This window comes from Ranitomeya variabilis, chromosome 1, assembly GCF_051348905.1.
Source record: "Ranitomeya variabilis isolate aRanVar5 chromosome 1, aRanVar5.hap1, whole genome shotgun sequence".
Lineage (NCBI taxonomy): Eukaryota > Metazoa > Chordata > Amphibia > Anura > Dendrobatidae > Ranitomeya > Ranitomeya variabilis.
In genome coordinates, this window is record NC_135232.1 from 51,442,909 (window position 1) to 51,461,358 (window position 18,450).

Sequence of the window (18,450 nt, forward strand, 5' to 3'; positions counted from 1 at the left end):
CTCCGTGGCTCCTCTTTTTTGATCAGGTGGCCTGGCACAACATTGTAAGAGATGGCTGCACAGATAAAAGCGGTGCCTGCAAGTAGAAGGTGGTTTGCATGGTTCTCATCCAGCGGCCCCGGTGCTGCAACGGGGTGCTGCAAAATGATTCTCTCATCTCTATTATATAGATGATGATGTTACTGAATGTGACAGTCTGAATTATGATATTACATGAAATAATCATATAGAAGATGATATTATGGATCATGGAAGCACAGATCTTGATATTATTGGGTATGACAGTTAGGATAATGATATTACGAGCTGTCGCTTTAGTACCTGACCGTCTGGCACACATGATATTTACCGCATTATGTTGTCTTCTCTGTAGCTGCGATATTACTCTGGATCTGGAAAAGACGTTTCTAGGGGTCATCATTACACATAGACTAATATACAGGATCTTCTGCAGAAAATGGCTTCAAATAACATTCACAAAGTGGCTCGCTGCTGCGCTAGGGCACGGTGGAAACATTTGCTTGGGGCTATGATTATGTTACTGTAGTTACTGTATGCCCCAGTTTCCTGGACAGTCATGAACTTGCAATATTTTATCTTCTCATAGTGCCGGAATACACTGCAGTCCTTCATGTGACCTAGTAGATGCCTTGTTAAGAAGTTGGATTTTTATGTTTTTTTTTTATATTTAAGACTATATATATATATATATATATATATATATATATATATATATATTTAGAATTGAGAGTCCTCAGTGGTTGATACCTGTTAATGGCTATCTGAGAAGATGGTAACAAGTTGCAAGCTGTCAAGACTACTCAGGTCTCTTCATCAGGCATAGACTAATACAAATTCTGATGAATCACATATTTATGCACAAAACAGCAGAAAGATAATGCAATGGATAAGACAAGTGACATGAAGCAGAGCTATAAATTATGGGAGAGGGGGGATAAACAGTTGTGTCCATAAATATTGGAACAGTTCATAGATAAGGAGTGTGAAAGGTTTATTGTCCTCTGATTGGAGTCTGGTTCTGTGTTATGATGCCCCCACAAGGTCTGAGGAGCAAATTCCTTAATTGATGTAAAAGACATAAATCCATGCGACTCGTTCATTCCTGCACTGAGAGTGTCAAAGGTTGTCATGAATTTATACTCACAGATTCTTCTGTCTCTCTGAGATTTTAAGTTAGCTTTTAATACAAGTAATCTCATGTCCATGGTGCTGTGATCGGGGAGACAAAAATGTTTGGCCACAGGTGGATCCATTATTTTTTCTCTTATTGTGTGGCGATGAGAGTTCAACCTTGTTCCTTGTGTCTCCCCCACATACAGACCCCCAGTTGGACATTTAGTACAAATAATTAGGTACACCACATTAGATGTGATGCAGCTGAAAGTACCTGGGATCTTGTAGTCCTGATGTGAATTGGGGATCTTTATCTTGTCCGTGGTCATTATAAATGGACAGGTTTTACATTTTTTCTGGTTGCAGGGAAAGGTTTCTGCTGTTCCTACTGGCTAACACGGTACAAAGATATTTTTCTTTTCTGTATATATAAATATAAATTCTTAAATGTCTGATTATCTGAAATCCTAAACTTTATCTCTACTTATTATTTTTTAATTTTTGAAATGATCAGAATCTTTCTTTGGGTGAATTCAATAGTCTACAATGGTAATGTCCCTATGATTTACAATGAAGACGTAATGCTAGCTCATAATGTCCGACTGCAATATCACTACCTTGTTCCTAAATACCAATAGGTAAAGGCTCATTCACATGGCCGTATTTTCGGTCTGAATGGAATCGAACAAAAAATCGGATCTCCCTCGGACCAATGTTAGTCTCTGGGGCCGTGCACATGTCAGATTTATTTTCCTCGGACCGGCTCAAATCACTGCATGCCCGAGGTTTAATCGGATATTGCACTTGGCCATTCAAGTCAATCGGGAGTGCGTGGTAACCATCCATTGTGCTGCACTCGGATTACATCTGAGTGCAGGTCAATTTCCATGGACTTATAGAATGGAGAAGATGAAGAAATTTTTTTTCTCCACCTTCTGCTCATCCAAGAGATTTGGAGCATATGCACACTCTGATGAGTTGGATCAGTGTGAATTGTATAATTGACCCGATTGTCTTGGAGGAGAGAATACACAGGCGTCTGCTCCTAACCTTATAGCAACTATGTTCTGGCGCTGTAGAAATGCCAGATAAGAGTATGTGCACACAGCAGATTGTCTTGCACCAAAAATCAGTGTCTTGGCAGGAAAATCACTAGATAAACTACACATTTTGATGCATTTTTTTATGCATTTTTACGTACTGCATATTTTTTGATGCATTCGTTCCTTTCTTTTCCTATTCATTGGAATGTTTAAAAAATGTTGCAAAGAATTGACTTGAAAAAAATATGTTTTGATGGTTCAAATCTGCAAGGAAAAAATTAGTAGCGTGAGAGCTAAAAAAACAAAACAAAACATTCGCTTTGATGGTTTTGTAAAAAGTTAAAATTTTTCCACAGTAAAAAAAAAATACAAGCAAAAACACAATGTGTGAACATGCCCTAATTCTTCTTTCAAACTTGCGTCGGTACGGGTCCGTCGGTACGGGTCCGTCGCTAAGCGTCGGCGCGACGTACCGACGCACGTTGTGAACATTTGGCACGACGTGGGCAGCGGATGCAGTTTTTCAACGTATCCGCTGCCCATTCTAAAGTCCCGTACGTGCATGCACTGTAGGAAATGGTTAAAACACGACGCATCCAGTGCACGACGGATGCGACGTATGGCCATACGTTGCGATCCGTCGGCAATATAAGTCTATGGGCAAAAAACGCATCCTGCGGCCACATTTGCAGGATCCGTTTTTTTCCCAAAAACGACGCATTGCGACAGACGTCTCACGACGCAAGTGTGAAAGAAGCCTTAGTGTTCGAATATTACCGCCTTATACTGCGCAAGTGATCCGATGCCATATTAATACTGCTATGCAGTGCACAAATAATGCCGCTATATAGTGCAAAAATATTAGTTCTCAGATCCAAATGAAGACCATTAAATGGTGAAGGCCCTGGAGCCGTGCTGCCCTTCTGTTGAGGGTGGTCAGTCCTGTAATCCTAATTGGATGCTACTGTTTTTGCTTTTCAGGTGCCCCATTTCAGCGATCCCAGCATGGCCACGCTACCTCCTGCCGCCACTTTCATCTGAGCCCTCAATCTCAGCTCTCTGACTTCCCCATCCATCCTCACTCGGTTCAGACACAACAAGGAATGACCTCTCACATGGCCACTGCTCACCAGCATACTGGACCACTGCACCAGCCGCTGCCATCTCTGACTGGTCTACAGTTTCAGGAGGTGACGGGACCCTCCTTCCTACCTCAAGCCCTACACCAGCAATACCTTCTCCAGCAACAACTCCTGGAGGCCCAGCACCGCAGGCTAGTCACACACCCAAGGTGAGTCGCTTCATCCTTTTTAAAAATGATCTGGGCACGGGGAGAAGAGTCAGCTTGCCCAGACATCTCCCTGCCCTGTTGGTCTTCATTGATACTCCACTTTAGGCCTCATTCAGACATACCCTTTTTTTTAGAGAGAAAATATCAAAATACACAGTAATCTCCAGTGATCTCAGGCAGGAAGGTAAATATAAAAATGATTCCTTTATTTCTTTCATTAAAAGAGCATGTTACAGGCAGTGGATACCCCAGAGGATGGTAAAAATCATGGATTGGTAATACCATGGGGTATCCACTGCCTGTAACATGCTCTTTTAATGAAAGAAATAAAGGAATCATTTTTATACTTATCTTCCTGCTTGAGATCACTGGAGATTACTGTGTATTTGGACTTGTATCTGCTAGACTAGGGCAGATCGACGGTGTGGATCCTGCTGTCCAAGGATGCGCTGAATATTTTTTTCTTCATAAGAGAAAATATCGGATCGATTATTCTGATCAGAGTTTGATCTTACGAGTGTCATCTGATTTTCAGTACATGGAGAGATTTTAAAACAAAAAACAATTTCTCCATCTTCTCCATTCTCACAGTCCGTCCTTGAAAATCGGACCGTACTCTGATGTAATCTGAGTGCAGTCCGATTTTTTTTTTTTTTTTTTTCACGGACCGATTGACTCGCATGACCAATCTTGATCCGACATCGGACATGTCTCTGACATTTTCCGTGGACAACTTCGTGTTAGGACTCAGAAAAAAATCGAACATTTAAATGGCACCATAGTCTATCATAGGTACTGTGCTATCATGGATAGCACTCGTGCGCAAAAAACAGACATCTGGATGTGGCCTGAGAGAGTGATTGGTCAGACAGAAAAAAAAGCCAGCAGATGCCACCGAGCGGACTTTTCTCCTGCTCGGATTCTTCCTCTCCTGCATTGCTCGTTATTAATCCACAACCATTTTAGAATAAAACATTGCATTCGGTATCAAGGGAGTGTTATGAACGTCTTGCAACTGGTGGTTCGAAAACTGTCAGGTTCCCTTTAAATGTGACTCCCAGATAGGAGAATAAATAAAATCAAATGTCAGTCCCATGTCAATGGGGGTGAATAATTGAATAGTTAATTATTTTGTGTTGCAAGATAGGAATAAACATAGATCAATGAGTTCAGCTAGTAATTGACGTCTTCTATTGACACAACACTTCAACAGGAGGTGAATACTTGTTTATATACAGTATAAAGCTAATATAAAAATATTACATCGATCACCAAAAAACAGAAATTCAGCTAATAACTTACTGCTAACAATGTAAATTACTATACTTTTACGACTCTCCGTTGTATGGTCTGACAGGCGGACTCCAGAGCAAATGTCTGTGCATCCACACCGGTTACGCCCAAGCTTTGACTTCAACCAACAAGTACAAATGTCTCAACCTCTGGGTCCCAGGTACTTGGCTGAAGGTACAGACTGGTAAGTGCCCATTCCCATTGTGTCACACTAATCACGTAGGAAATGAGAAAGGTGAAACTGATGTTAAGCAGAGGTTTTAGAGTGTTAGAGGTTTTTCTAGTTTAGAAAATATTTTCTAGACACCCTAATGGGGTGACGGGGTAATCAAAGTGAACGAGGGGAGTCCATCATTCAGGACCTCTATGAATGAGGTGAGCTGCCGCAGAGAGGGTCTCTATTTAACCTAAAATTTCTGGGCATTACATCATTAACATGCAGGGAAATTGAAATCGTGCTTACAATTTCCCTATCAGATCACAGTTCTATCAATATAGAAGTAAAATGACTGCTGTCTTGTTAGCTTAATTAACATTTGTAATAGAATGTCAGGTGTTAGTATGTACAGAAAGACGTTCTACTGCTGTAAGATGGAGATACCTATATCATGTATTGTCATTCAAAATGACAGGGTGAACAGCAGTGTGAGCAGTCTCTTCTTACCTCAGCACCCCTGGTATTTCCAGTACTACTTCAGAAAGACAGAGTGGTATCTCCAGTAGAGGGTCAGATAGACAGAGTGGACAGCAGTGTGAGCAGCCTCTTCTTACTTCAACACTTCTGGTATCTCCAGTAAATCTTCAGAAAGACAGGGTGGACAGCAGTGTGAGCAGCCTCTTCTTACTTCAACACCTCTGGTATCTCCAGTAATACTTCAGATAGACAGGGTGGACAGCAGTGTGAGCAGCCTCTTCTTACTTTAACACTTCTGGTATCTCCAGTAACACTTCAAAAAGACAAGGTGGACAGCAGTGTGAGCAGCCTCTTACGTCATAACATATGGTAACCAGTATTAGATCAAAAACACAGCACAGACAGCAGTGTTAGCAGCCTATTCTTACCTCACCAATCCTTGTATTTCAAGCATTAGATAAAAAACAGTGTGAAGAGTAGTGTAAGCAGCCTCTTCTTACCTCAGCACTCTTGTATTTCAATCATTAGATCAAAAAGACAGGGTAGACAGTGGTGCGAGCAGTGTCTTCTTACCTCAGCATCCCTGGCATCTCTAGTATTAGATCATACAGGTGTATAGCAGTATGAGCAGCCTCTTCTTACCCCAGCACCCCTGGTATCTGCAATATTAGATTATATATTGTGGACAGCAGTGTGAACAGCCTCTATCACCTCAGCGCATCTGTTATCTTCAATAATAGAGCATTCATGGTGCTTCTTACGTCAGCACTCCTGTATTTTCAGAATTACATCAGATAGACAGGGTGGACAGCTGTGTAAACATAACCTTATTAACCCAGCACTAATGATGAGCGACTATGCTCGTTACTCGGTTTTCTCTGAGCAGGCTCTGGTGGTCTCCGAGTATTTCAGTGTTCTCAGAGATTTAGTTTATGCTGATGCAGCTAGACTGCTAGACAGCTTGAATACATGTGGGGATTGTCTGTTTGTTAAGCAACCCCCACATGTATTCAAGCTGTCTAGCAGCCGCAAATCATGCAGCTGTGTCAATATAAACTAAATCTCCGAGCACGCCGAAATACTCAGAAACCACCGGAGCATACTTGGAGAAACCTGAGTAACGAGCATACTTGTTCATCACTATTCAGTACCTCTGGTATCTCCAATATTAAAACAGAAAGACAGAAAGGACAGCAGTGTGAGCATCTTCCTTTTACCCTGGCACCCAGATGGTGCCAGAGATGTTATCTCCAGAATTAGATCAGATAAACAGGGTGTACAGCCACGTGAGCAGTCTCTATTTACCTCAGCATTCCTTGTATATCCAGCATTAGATCAGATATATACTGTTTGGTGGACAGCAGAGTGAGTGGCCTCTTCTTAAGGTACCGTCACACTAAACGATATCGCTAGCGATCCATGACGTTGCAGCGTCCTGGATAGCGATATTGTTGTGTTTGACACGCAGCAGCGATCTGGATCCTGCTGTGATATCGCTGGTCGTTGATTAAAGTTCAGAACTTTATTTGGTCATCAGATCGGCGTGTATCATCGTGTTTGACACCAAAAGCAACGATGCCAGCGATGTTTTACAATGGTAACCAGGGTAAATATCGGGTTACTAAGCGCAGGGCCGCGCTTAGTAACCCGATGTTTACCCCGGTTACCAGCGTAAAAGTAAAAAAAAAACAAAAACACTACATACTCACATTCCGCTGTCTGTCCCCCGGCGTTCTGCTTCTCTGTACTGTGTAAGCACAGCGGCCGGAAAGCAGAGCGGTGACGTCACCGCTGTGCCCTGCTTTCCGGCTGGCACTTACACAGTGCAGAGAAGCACAGCGCCGGGGGACAGACAGCGGAATGTAAGTATGTAGTGTTTGTTTTTTTTACATTTTACGCTGGTAACCAGGGTAAACATCGGGTTACTAAGCGCGGCCCTACGCTTAGTAACCCGATGTTTACCCTGGTTACCCGGGGACTTCGGCATCGTTGGTCGCTGGAGAGCTGTCTGTGTGACAGCTCTCCAGCGACCAAACAGCGACGCTGCAGCGATCGGAATCGTTGTCTGTATCGCTGCAGCGTCGCTAAGTGTGACGGTACCTTTACTTGAACACTCCTGGTATCTCCAGTATTAAATCAGATAGATATGATGGACAGCAGTGTTATCAACCTCTTCTTACCTCAGCACTCCTGGTATCTCCAGTATTAGGTCAGATAGACAAGATAGATAGCAGTGGCACTTAGCACAACTCCAGTGTTAGATCGGAAACTTGAAGAGATCAGGGCTTACTACATTTGTAATCCTGTCGCTTACTAATATTGAAAGAAACATTCACTATGGCTAAGAGTTGCTACATGATAGAAATGCGTCAGATGTTATCTATGCAGCATATGCAATAAAATGATACGCTGTTTTTTAAATTAAGATGGAAAAAAATGTAATTTTTTTATACAAGGAATCAGGATGTGCAGTTTTCTGTACCTTTTTTATTATATCAGAAAGACAGTGTGGATAGCAGTGTGAGCAGCCTCTTCTTACCTCAGCACTCCTGATATCTCCAGTATTAGATCAGATGGACAGGGTGGATAGCAGTGTGAGCTGCCTCTTCCTACCTCAGCACGCCTGATATCTCCAGTATTAGATCAGATAGACAGTGTGGACAGCAGTGTGAGCAGCTTCTTCTTACCTCAGCACTCCTGGCATCTGCAGTATTAGATCAGATAGACCGGGTGGACAGCAGTGTGAGCAGCCTCTTCTTACCTCAGCACTCCTGATATCTCCAGTATTAGATCAGATAGACCGGGTGGACAGCAGTGTGAGCAGCCTCTTCTTACCTCAGCACTCCTGATATCTCCAGTATTAGATCAGATAGACAGTGTGGACAGCAGTGTGAGCAGCCTCTTCTTACCTCAGCACTCCTGATATCTCCTGTATTAGATCAGATGGACAGGGTGGATAGCAGTGTGAGCTGCCTCTTCCTACCTCAGCACGCCTGATATCTCCAGTATTAGATCAGATAGACAGTGTGGACAGCAGTGTGAGCAGCTTCTTCTTACCTCAGCACTCCTGGCATCTGCAGTATTAGATCAGATAGACAGGGTGGACAGCAGTGTGAGCAGCCTCTTCTTACCTCAGCACTCCTGATATCTCCAGTATTAGATCAGATAGACCGGGTGGACAGCAGTGTGAGCAGCCTCTTCTTACCTCAGCACTCCTGATATCTCCAGTATTAGATCAGATAGACAGTGTGGACAGCAGTGTGAGCAGCCTCTTCTTACCTCAGCACTCCTGATATCTCCTGTATTAGATCAGATGGACAGGGTGGATAGCAGTGTGAGCTGCCTCTTCCTACCTCAGCACGCCTGATATCTCCAGTATTAGATCAGATAGACAGTGTGGACAGCAGTGTGAGCAGCTTCTTCTTACCTCAGCACTCCTGGCATCTGCAGTATTAGATCAGATAGACAGGGTGGACAGCAGTGTGAGCAGCCTCTTCTTACCTCAGCACTCCTGATATCTCCAGTATTAGATCAGATAGACCGGGTGGACAGCAGTGTGAGCAGCCTCTTCTTACCTCAGCACTCCTGATATCTCCAGTATTAGATCAGATAGACCGGGTGGACAGCAGTGTGAGCAGCCTCTTCTTACCTCAGCACTCCTGATATCTCCAGTATTAGATCAGATAGACCGGGTGGACAGCAGTGTGAGCAGCCTCTTCTTACCTCAGCACTCCTGGCATCTGCAGTATTAGATCAGATAGACAGGGTGGACAGCAGTGTGGGCAGCTTCTTCTTACCTCAGCACCCCTGGTATCTGCAGTGTTAGGTTAGTATAAGGATAACACCTAGCCTTGACTACTTTGCACAAGGCATTATTTTATGAATGTGTAACTACAGAGGTTGCAGTTGCACCCAGGACATGGAACCTAAGGAGCCCAAAAGGGAGGCCCTGTTGGAGATTTAGCATTGGGGCCTGTGAGTTTCAAATTACACCACTTGTATAACCCCTATCAAAAAATTTTGTTTAGACAATGTTGCCATAAAATAGATATCATCAACTGCATCAAATTAGTCCAAACAGATAATTTGGGATACTGTGCCAGACCCAGGTGAGTTCAGTTACACAGAAGACTCCAGTCTTTCCGATTGCATTCATTATCAGGGGATCAGCTACCGTCTGATGGTCACTTCAAGAAAAATCTGTTGTCTTGTTATATACGGTGCATGGTTTTCATCACTAATTGTCTGCGCAGTCGCATATTGTCTGAAAAACAAAAAACACAAACATTCGGGGAAAGGTTGTGGGGTCTTTGTAAGGTAAATGTAGCGATGCGTACTCCTGTGTGATCTGAGCACTACTGGTATGGAACAGATGGAGCTTATGCTTCGGAGATGATTTACTGGCACCAGCTGTTCCCTCTTCCCTTCACTGTATGCTGTAGTAATAGTGCCATGGCATTTTTTTAACAATCAACTTTCCAGAACATTGGGTGATATGAACGCTGTACATATTTTGGAGGAAAGCATTTACAGATTCCTGGTGAGATGTCAAACAATGGGGCTGGGCTGGCAAATGTCGGTCTACGACACAAGAGCAAGAAAGAAGCCCCCATATTTTCAGCAATGTACCATTATTTGATCTGATCTAAGGACAACATTTTTTTCTTCATGATTTTAAAGTGGGATGTCTGAATGCAAATAAGAGGCTTGTGATATTATAACAGCCCTGGAGGTCTAGCGTCGCTTAGTCTTGGCTAGGCTAGGCTAGACTAGACTAGACTAATCTCCAGTGATCTGGGATACAAAAGGTAGAATATTGATATAAATGATCTCCAGTGGTCTAGGATGACTTTGGGATAATGTTTAATATCCCTGGAGGTCCAAAATGGATAGGTGATTAAAGGGATCCACCCCCCTCCAAATAAAAATAAAAACAAGTCATCCCCTATTCATGGGATTGAGGAAAACTTGCTGATTACCAAGGGTGCAACTATTTGGACTCTTGGCTTTCTCCAAAAATCCCATTGACAAAGAATGCAGTGGATGTGCACCTCAGCTCAAATTGTCCTCTGTTTTATGGATAGGGGGTCATTTTCTTTTTTTGGGAACAACCATTTAATACTTAGTAACTTTAGTGATCTAGGATGTAAAGGAGTAAATACTGGTATATATTATCTCGGGTGGTCTAGAGTGGTTATGAATTAATATTAAATATCCCCTGAGGTCTACAGAAGCTTAGTGGTTAATATCTATTATCTCTAGTGGTCAAGGGTATAAAGTAGTAAATATGTCTATACATTATCCATGGTGGTTTGTTATGGTTAAGGGTTAATATATAGTACCCCTGGAGGTCTAGGGAGATTGTTAGATATAATCTAATATCCCAGGTGGTTCAGGATGATTTAGTGTTTTAATACTTTTTCTACAAAACTGCTTAGAGATTAATTTTATGCATTTTTTTCCCCATTTCCAGGGATCTCAGCGTGGATGCCGGTCTGACACATCCTCAGTTCCAAGTGAGACCAGTCCCTGCACACTATCCACATTACTTAACGAGTCCTCGTCTGCACCACTTTCCCAGGACCACATCTCTTACACAAATGGTGAGGAGACTTCTAGTTGGCTTTTGCTTGTGTCTTGATAGCCGTATGTTGTGTTTTCGCTTGCTTAGGCCATTGCTTTCTAGGAGGTTAGCTTTTTTTGTAGAGTTGTGAGTCCTAATATATCTTCTGATTCCCATTTTATGTTTGCTATTGTCCATTTCGTGTCTAAAGCGAAGCTCATCGTATCACTGCAATCAGGCATGTTGTCAAAGTATGATCTCTGATGGTCCAGCCATTGGGATCTCCATCAATCCCAACACATGGAGGTCACCAGAACAGGCCACATGCCAGGTTCCTCGCCATTAAATGAGTTATTGTGACCACGCACGTTAGATGAATATCGGACAAAACAGCTGATTTCAGTGAGACTGGACAACTATCTAATGTCTACACTGGTTTCCAAAGAAGGATGTAGGATGTTGAATTTCGATATGCCTGCTCCTTTGTTCTGAAGGGAGGTGACTGGCAGTGTTCTCTTTTTTTAGATCACTTGCATGATTAGCTTAACCAAGATAAGGGTAGACATTTGATGAATGATGGACAAAATACTTTAATTTTGGTGGGACTGGCCAACCATCTAATGTGTGCTGGGGTTGCCAAGGAAAGATTGGGCATGCTGAATATGAATAAGCTTTCTCATTTGCTCTTAAGATAAGCATCCAGCAGAGTTCTCAGAAAGAGGATGACAACTTAGATAGTGTGAGGTCAATGTACAGGTAATCTGTGGTCACAATCAGCCCCTCTTCCCCCAGATTGTTTCTACGGTCATGTTACTCTCTGAAAGCTACTGTAATCCATAATTTTACTGATACAATCTCTTGCTCCATGATTGAAAAATCTCTGTATTAATTTATATGGAAATAAAGTTTAAGTGCTCTGGGTCTGTCAAAGCACTTCTCTTGTCTGTCTCCTCATTTCTAAGATCCACCCAGCCTCACCCATCCTTTACTTGACTGACAGCTCAAAAACTGTGTAGTCAAGCCAACGAGTTGTCAGTCAAGCAGAAGAAGGTAGGGCTGGGCGGGGAATTGATTGGGAAGTGCTTTGACACGCCCAGAGTACTTAAGCCTCATTTGCATTTGAATTAAAACTGAGATCTTTTTATTCTGGGAGCAACAAGTCTTTTAGGCAAGGATCAACCACGAAAGACAGGTGGAATTTATTGTAACCGACTGAGGCTCTATTCCTATATTTCGTATACCTTATAAAAATGGGCTGATCCAATCTACATCCAGTTTGCAGATCTCGGTGAGATCCAGACTGGTTGAGGCCATTTTGTAATCCCGGGGTTTGATGTTTAGAAATGTTTGCTTATATGCATTTGTGTATTTAGTTTTACATATGTCCTAACAGAACGTAAGAAATTAAGAGGATATTGAGTGAAAAACATTTCACTGTGTGTTTCTTCCCTACATGGCTTTTTAATTGGACATTTTTTGCAAATCCTTGGTGGCACATTCTTAGGATATATGTGTTATTAATAGCATCTTACCTTTTATACCCTATTTTGTTATTATAATTATATGGTGGTTTATAATAATCAATAAATAATGAAAAGAAATGTAATAAATGCACCAATACTAACTAAACAGCCCCCCCCCCCGGGATCCACTAAGTAATCAGACAACCACATTAGTTAGGAATCTGTCCTCTCTCCTGATGGAGATAACAATTCTAGAACAACTTTTGTTTGTCTTCCCTTTTTTGTTCCTTCTAGAAATGCATAAAAAACATTGACAACTGGTTGTTACCTTGTCAGCAGCACAACTCCCTTAACGCCCTGTCCAGTCCATTACGCCAGATGAAGTTAACAAAACACACGGTGTCTGAAGCCCCCTGACCCCCAACCCCATTCCATTTTTTTAGATACGACAGTGTATGATGATGATGGCATATATTGGATATACTGTATTTAGTAGTGTGTCCTGTGCCATGAAACCTGTACATTTAGTTACTTTTTAACTTGACCCAGTTGAGTATTTGGCTCATCCTCTCATGAGCGGGTAGTCTACAGGGAATGGGGTGGAAGCGAGACCTTTCTTTATCTGCTGTGCCCTCCCATCTCTTTCTGAGCTTGATTTCTTGTGCTTTCTCTTTGAATTGTAAGACATTTCTGCAGAAAATAATGCATTGCACATTTTAGATCTTGTGGACCTTGTGCCTTCCATGTCTTTTTGGTCCATTGTCTAATAATAACTGGCAGTGTTAAGGTCTGTTCACACAGACGACTTTGCAGCATAATATGATGCTGATAGGTAAATTTTTAACTAATAGTGGACATTTGACTACCTGTTTACACAGGAGACCAAAGCAATGGATGAGCTCTGAGTGATCGATATTAGATATAGATTTAACTGCCTGTTTAAACAGGAGACCAAAGCAATGGATGAGCTCTGAGTGATCGATATTAGATATAGATTTGACTGCCTGTTTACACAGGAGACCAAAACAATGGATGTGCTGTGAGTGATCGATGTTAGCTATAGATTTGACTGCCTGTTTAAACAGAAGACCAAAGCAATTGATGCGCTCTAAGTGATCGATATTAGATATAGATTTGACTACCTGTTTAAACAGGAGACTAAATCAATGGATGTGCTCTGAGTGATCGATATTAGATATAGATTTGACTGCCTGTTTAAACAGGAGACCAAAGCAATGGTTGTGCTCTGAGTGATCTATCTTAGATATAGATTTGACTGCCTGTTTAAACAGGAGACCAAAGCAATCGATGTGCTCTGAGTGATCGATATTAGATATAGATTTGACTGCCTGTTTAAACAGGAGACTAAATCAATGGATGTGCTCTGAGTGATCGATATTAGATATAGATTTGACTGCCTGTTTAAACAGGAGACCAAAGCAATGGATGTGCTCTGAATGATCAATATTAGATATAGATTTGACTGCCTGTTTAAACAGGAGACCAAAGCAATTGATGCGCTCTGAGTGATCTATCTTAGATATAGATTTGACTGCCTGTTTAAACAGTAGACCAAAGCAATCGATGCGCTCTGAGTGATCTATCTTAGATATAGATTTGACTGCCTGTTTAAACAGGAGACCAAAGCAATTGATGCGCACTGAGCTAACTATGGTTGATGGCTCAATGCACATAGGCTGCCATGGTTCTTCACTGAGCAAGTCTTGTTTACACAGGACGATGCAGGATCAAGAACCATGATCTTTGCACAAAAGATAATTTCACCTGTTGTTTTTGTTTTTTGTGTTTTGCTCGTTCTGTGGGTGATTGTCAACCTGTTCACACTGCCAGATAATCGTGATATGAGCGGTTTTAACAATAGTTCTTGTGTGTAGGGGTTGGAGGGAGTAGCTGTCTGAAGTATTGAGTGTGTTTGCACATGGGGGGTCACAAGAAAAAAATGCTGCTGGACAAATTCTGTCTTTTTCTGCTTTTACAAACAAACAAGCGCTATGGAATAAGTTGGCGCTATATAAATAAAATTATTATTATTATTATTATTATAACATGTTCTCCACAAGACAAGATGGAGTAAATTGCAGTCCCTTCTGCCCCCACCGAGCCGTCCTTTATGTCGGATGTCACACCTCTTTACAAGCCCTCATTTTCCTGGATTACTTTCAGCATAAGTGGTTTAGCATCTCTACTGGTAATAGCTCCATTTACACATCCAGACTGAGACCAATAAAATGTGGAGTCCACCCGTCCACGACACTTAGTCATATTACATCTCACAGAGGTCAGGCGATGGGGACGTACAACCCCGTTACTATTCACATTACTGGCAGACCTGTCATGGAACAGGATGAGACAAGGAATTTCCAGTTTCTTGTTTTAATTTCTTCAAACTGAGATGTCAAACAGCCCTCAAGAAAATCCTGTCCACTCCGTCAAATACAGAATCAATGGCCTCACTCACATTTTACTTTGGCAGCAAAGGATCTGATCGCATCCTCTGAGTAACCCATAATAACCCAAGATGGAAAATCTGCCATCATTAAAGGTGGTTTCCACTTTCAAGAAAGTGGACTGAAAACGCTTTATAATATCTAAGGCCGGTTTCACACGTCCATTTAATTCTGGTACCGGGAAAAAATGGTACCGGAGATATCTGTGTCTGTGTGTCTGTGTGTACTACGTGTAGCAACTGTGTGCGACCCGTGTGCCGCATCAGAACCACACGGATGGCTGCCGGGGAAGAAGCGTTACAGTAAGCGCTGTTCCCCGGCGGCTGGTGCTGAAGATGGCTCTCCTCATTCTCCTCTGCTCTGCCGGCGAGCAGAGGAGAATGATGAGCGTTATATTAAAGTCCGAACGACAGCAGGTGGGGGCTTTTGGGACTCTTACCTCCATCATCCGACACCTGCTGCCGCTAATAAAAGTGACAGTAGATGCGGATGATCGGGGTATTCCACAGCCGCTGGCTGCAATCTAAGGAAATGAATGAAAAACCCGACGTGGATCCCCCCTATTTTCTTGAACCAACCAGACAAAACTCACAGCTGGGGGCTGCAGCCCTCAGCTGTCAGCTTCTACAAGGTTGGTTATAAAGAATAGAGGGGTCCCCACACTGTTTTTTTTATTATTTAAATAAATAATTAAAAAAAATGGCATGGGGTCCCCCACATTTTTGACAACTAGCCTTGCTAAAGCTCACAGCTGGGGGCTGGTATTCTCAGGCTGGTAAGGAGCCATTGATATAGGCCCCCCAGCCTAAAAACAGCAGCCTGCAGCTGCCCAGGAAAGGCGCATCTATTAGATTTGCCCTGCTCTTCCCACTTGCCCTGTAGCGGTGGCAAGTGGGGTAATATTTGTGTGGTTATCTCCGGTACGTGTCTCCAGTACGTCTGAAAACTGTCACCACATGTACCGGTGTGAAAGAGGCCTATATCAGCAAACCTCACCGCTGCAGTCAATCACTGAGCTCAGTGGTTGTAGATGGCAGTAACTACTCAGCCTAATGATTGGCTGAAGCGGCAATGTACATTGTACAGGTGACATCACCACGGCATCCAAAACACCAACCCCAGATTAGAGTCGGGGAGCAATCTCTAGACACCGGTTGGGTGAGTGACAACCTGCTGCTGTTTTAGATATTTTAAAGCATTCGGGGTTCATATTTGAAAGTGGAAAACCCCTTTAATATCACTCAGCCAGTTATAATAGGAAGCCACTTATAGAAGAGTCTATAAAAATGTCCCTCGTTCTATAGAAGTGTCCCTCAGGCTATAGAAGTGACCCTCATTCTATAGAAGTGTTCCTCGGTCTATGGAAGTGTCTTTCTGTCAATAGAAGTGTCCCTTAGTCTATGGAAGCGTCCTTTGGTCTGTGGACGTGTCTTTCTGTCTATAGACGTGTCTTTCTGTCTATGGAAGTGTCCCACGGTCTATGGAAGTTTCCCTTGGTCTATGGAAGTGTCTTTCTGTGTATAGAAGTGTTCTTCAGTCTATGGAAGTCTATGGAAGTGTCCCTCAGTCTATGGAAGTTTCCCTCGGTCTATAGAAGTGTCTTTCTGTCTGTAGAAGTGTCCCTCGGTCTGTAGAAGTGTCTTTCTGTCTATAGAAGTGTCCCTCGGTCTATGGAAGTTTCCCTCAGTCTATGGAAGTGTCTTTCTATCTATAGAAGTGTCCCTCGGTCTACGGACGTGCTCCTCGGTCTATGGAAGGTTCCCTCGGTCTATAGAAGTGTATTTCTGTCTATAGAAGTGTCCCTTGGTCTATGGAAGCATCCCTCAGTCTGTGGAAGTGTCTTTCTGTCTATAGACATGTCTTTCTGTCTATGGAAGTGTTCCTCGGTCTATGGAAGTTTCCCTTGGTCTATGGAAGTGTCTTTCTTTCTATAGAAATGCTCTTCAGTCTATGGAAGTGTTCCTCGGTCTATAGAAGTATCTTTCTGTCTATAGAAGTGCCCCTCGGTCTATAGAAGTGTCCCTCGGTCTATAGAAGTGTCCCTCGGTCTATGGAAGTGCCCATCGGTCTATGGAAGTGTCTTTCTGTCTATAGAAGTGCCCCTCGGTCTATAGAAGTGTCCCTCAGTCTATTGAAGTGTCCCTCGGTCTATGGAAGTGTTCCTCGGTCTATGGAAGTGTCTTTCTGTCTATAGAAGTGCCCCTTGGTCTATAGAAGTGTCCCTTGGTCTATAGAAGTGTCCCTCAGTATATGGAAGTTTCCCTTGGTCTATGGAAGTGTCCCTCGGTCTATGGAAGTTTCCCTTGGTCTATGGAAGTGTCTTTCTGTCTATAGAAATGTTCTTCAGTCTATGGGAATGTTCCTCGGTCTATGGAAGTGTCCCTCGGTCTATAGAAGTGTCTTTCTGTCTATAGAAGTGTCCCTCAGTATATGGAAGTTTCCCTCAGTATATGGAAGTTTCCCTCGGTCTATGGAAGTTTCCCTTGGTCTATGGAAGTGTCTTTCTGTCTATAGAAATGTTCTTCAGTCTATGGAAATGTTCCTCGGTCTATGGAAGTGTCCCTCGGTCTATAGAAGTGTTTTTCTGTCTATAGAAGTGTCCCTCGGTCTATAGAAGTATACAGCATTCATCATGATTTAAAAGATGGGTAACAAATGTATAATCACTGGGGATCCATCTGCTATCACCCCCATATATCCTCAGTACAGTAGGTCCTAAAGCCCCATGTGTGAAAAAAGCATTGCTAAACCTGAGCAACCACGGCACCATCATCTGTCTAGAACTTTTATAGACAGTTAAAGGGAACCTGCCATTCCCCCCCCCAGGCGTTTGTAACTAAAAGAGCCACCTTGTGCAGCAGTATTGCTGCATTCTGACAATGTGGCTCTTTTAGTTCTTGTTCCTGGCACTGCTGAAATAATCGTTTATGAAATTTGTCCCTCATACCTTGAAATCGTTACGGGGGCAGGTCTTTCCCCCCTAATACAGATGCACCACAGCCGTCACTCATGGCCTCTGCGCGCCGGGGGCCGCCTCTTCCTTCATTGGCGTCACCGGCACCTGCGCTGTAAGTTCGAAGGGCAGCGCAACTGCGCATGCCTGAAAAAAAAATGTAACAGCGCGGGGGCTGGGAACGCTAATGAAGGAAGAGGAGGCGGCGCCCAGCGCGCAGAGGCCGTGAGCGACGGCTGTGAGGCGTCTGTATTGGGGGGGAAAGTCCTGCCCTGGGACGATTTCAAGGTATGAGGGACAAATTTAATAAACGATTTTTTCAGTAGTGCCAGGAACAAGAACTAAAAGAGCCACATTGTCAGAATGCAGCAATACTGCTGCACAAGGTGGCTCTTTTAATTTCAAACGCCTGGGGGGTGACAGGTTCCCTTTAAAGGGATATGTAATAATAACTAAGTCAGCTTGTACTTGCACTGGCTCTCCGCTGATGTACTCAGTCTTTGTTGATATCACTCTAGCTATGACCTCACAACATCACGTGACCACTGCAGTCAATCATGGAGCTCAGCAGCCTCGTCTATCGATATCAACCTCACTGCTAAGAGCAG

At 42.9% G+C, this 18,450-nt stretch overlaps 1 protein-coding gene across 2 annotated transcripts in view; it reads left to right on the top strand.

Annotated features, from left to right (window-relative positions):
- The window catches only part of ARK2C (arkadia (RNF111) C-terminal like ring finger ubiquitin ligase 2C), a 174,146-nt gene that overhangs the window by 129,171 nt on the left and 26,525 nt on the right, over positions 1-18,450 (top strand). For both annotated transcript variants that reach the window (XM_077283572.1, XM_077283582.1), the window contains exons 2-4: positions 3,159-3,468; positions 4,826-4,945; positions 10,869-10,998. In XM_077283572.1, coding sequence (XP_077139687.1) covers positions 3,159-3,468; positions 4,826-4,945; positions 10,869-10,998 — 560 coding nt within the window. The remainder of the gene's footprint in view (positions 1-3,158; positions 3,469-4,825; positions 4,946-10,868; positions 10,999-18,450) is intronic.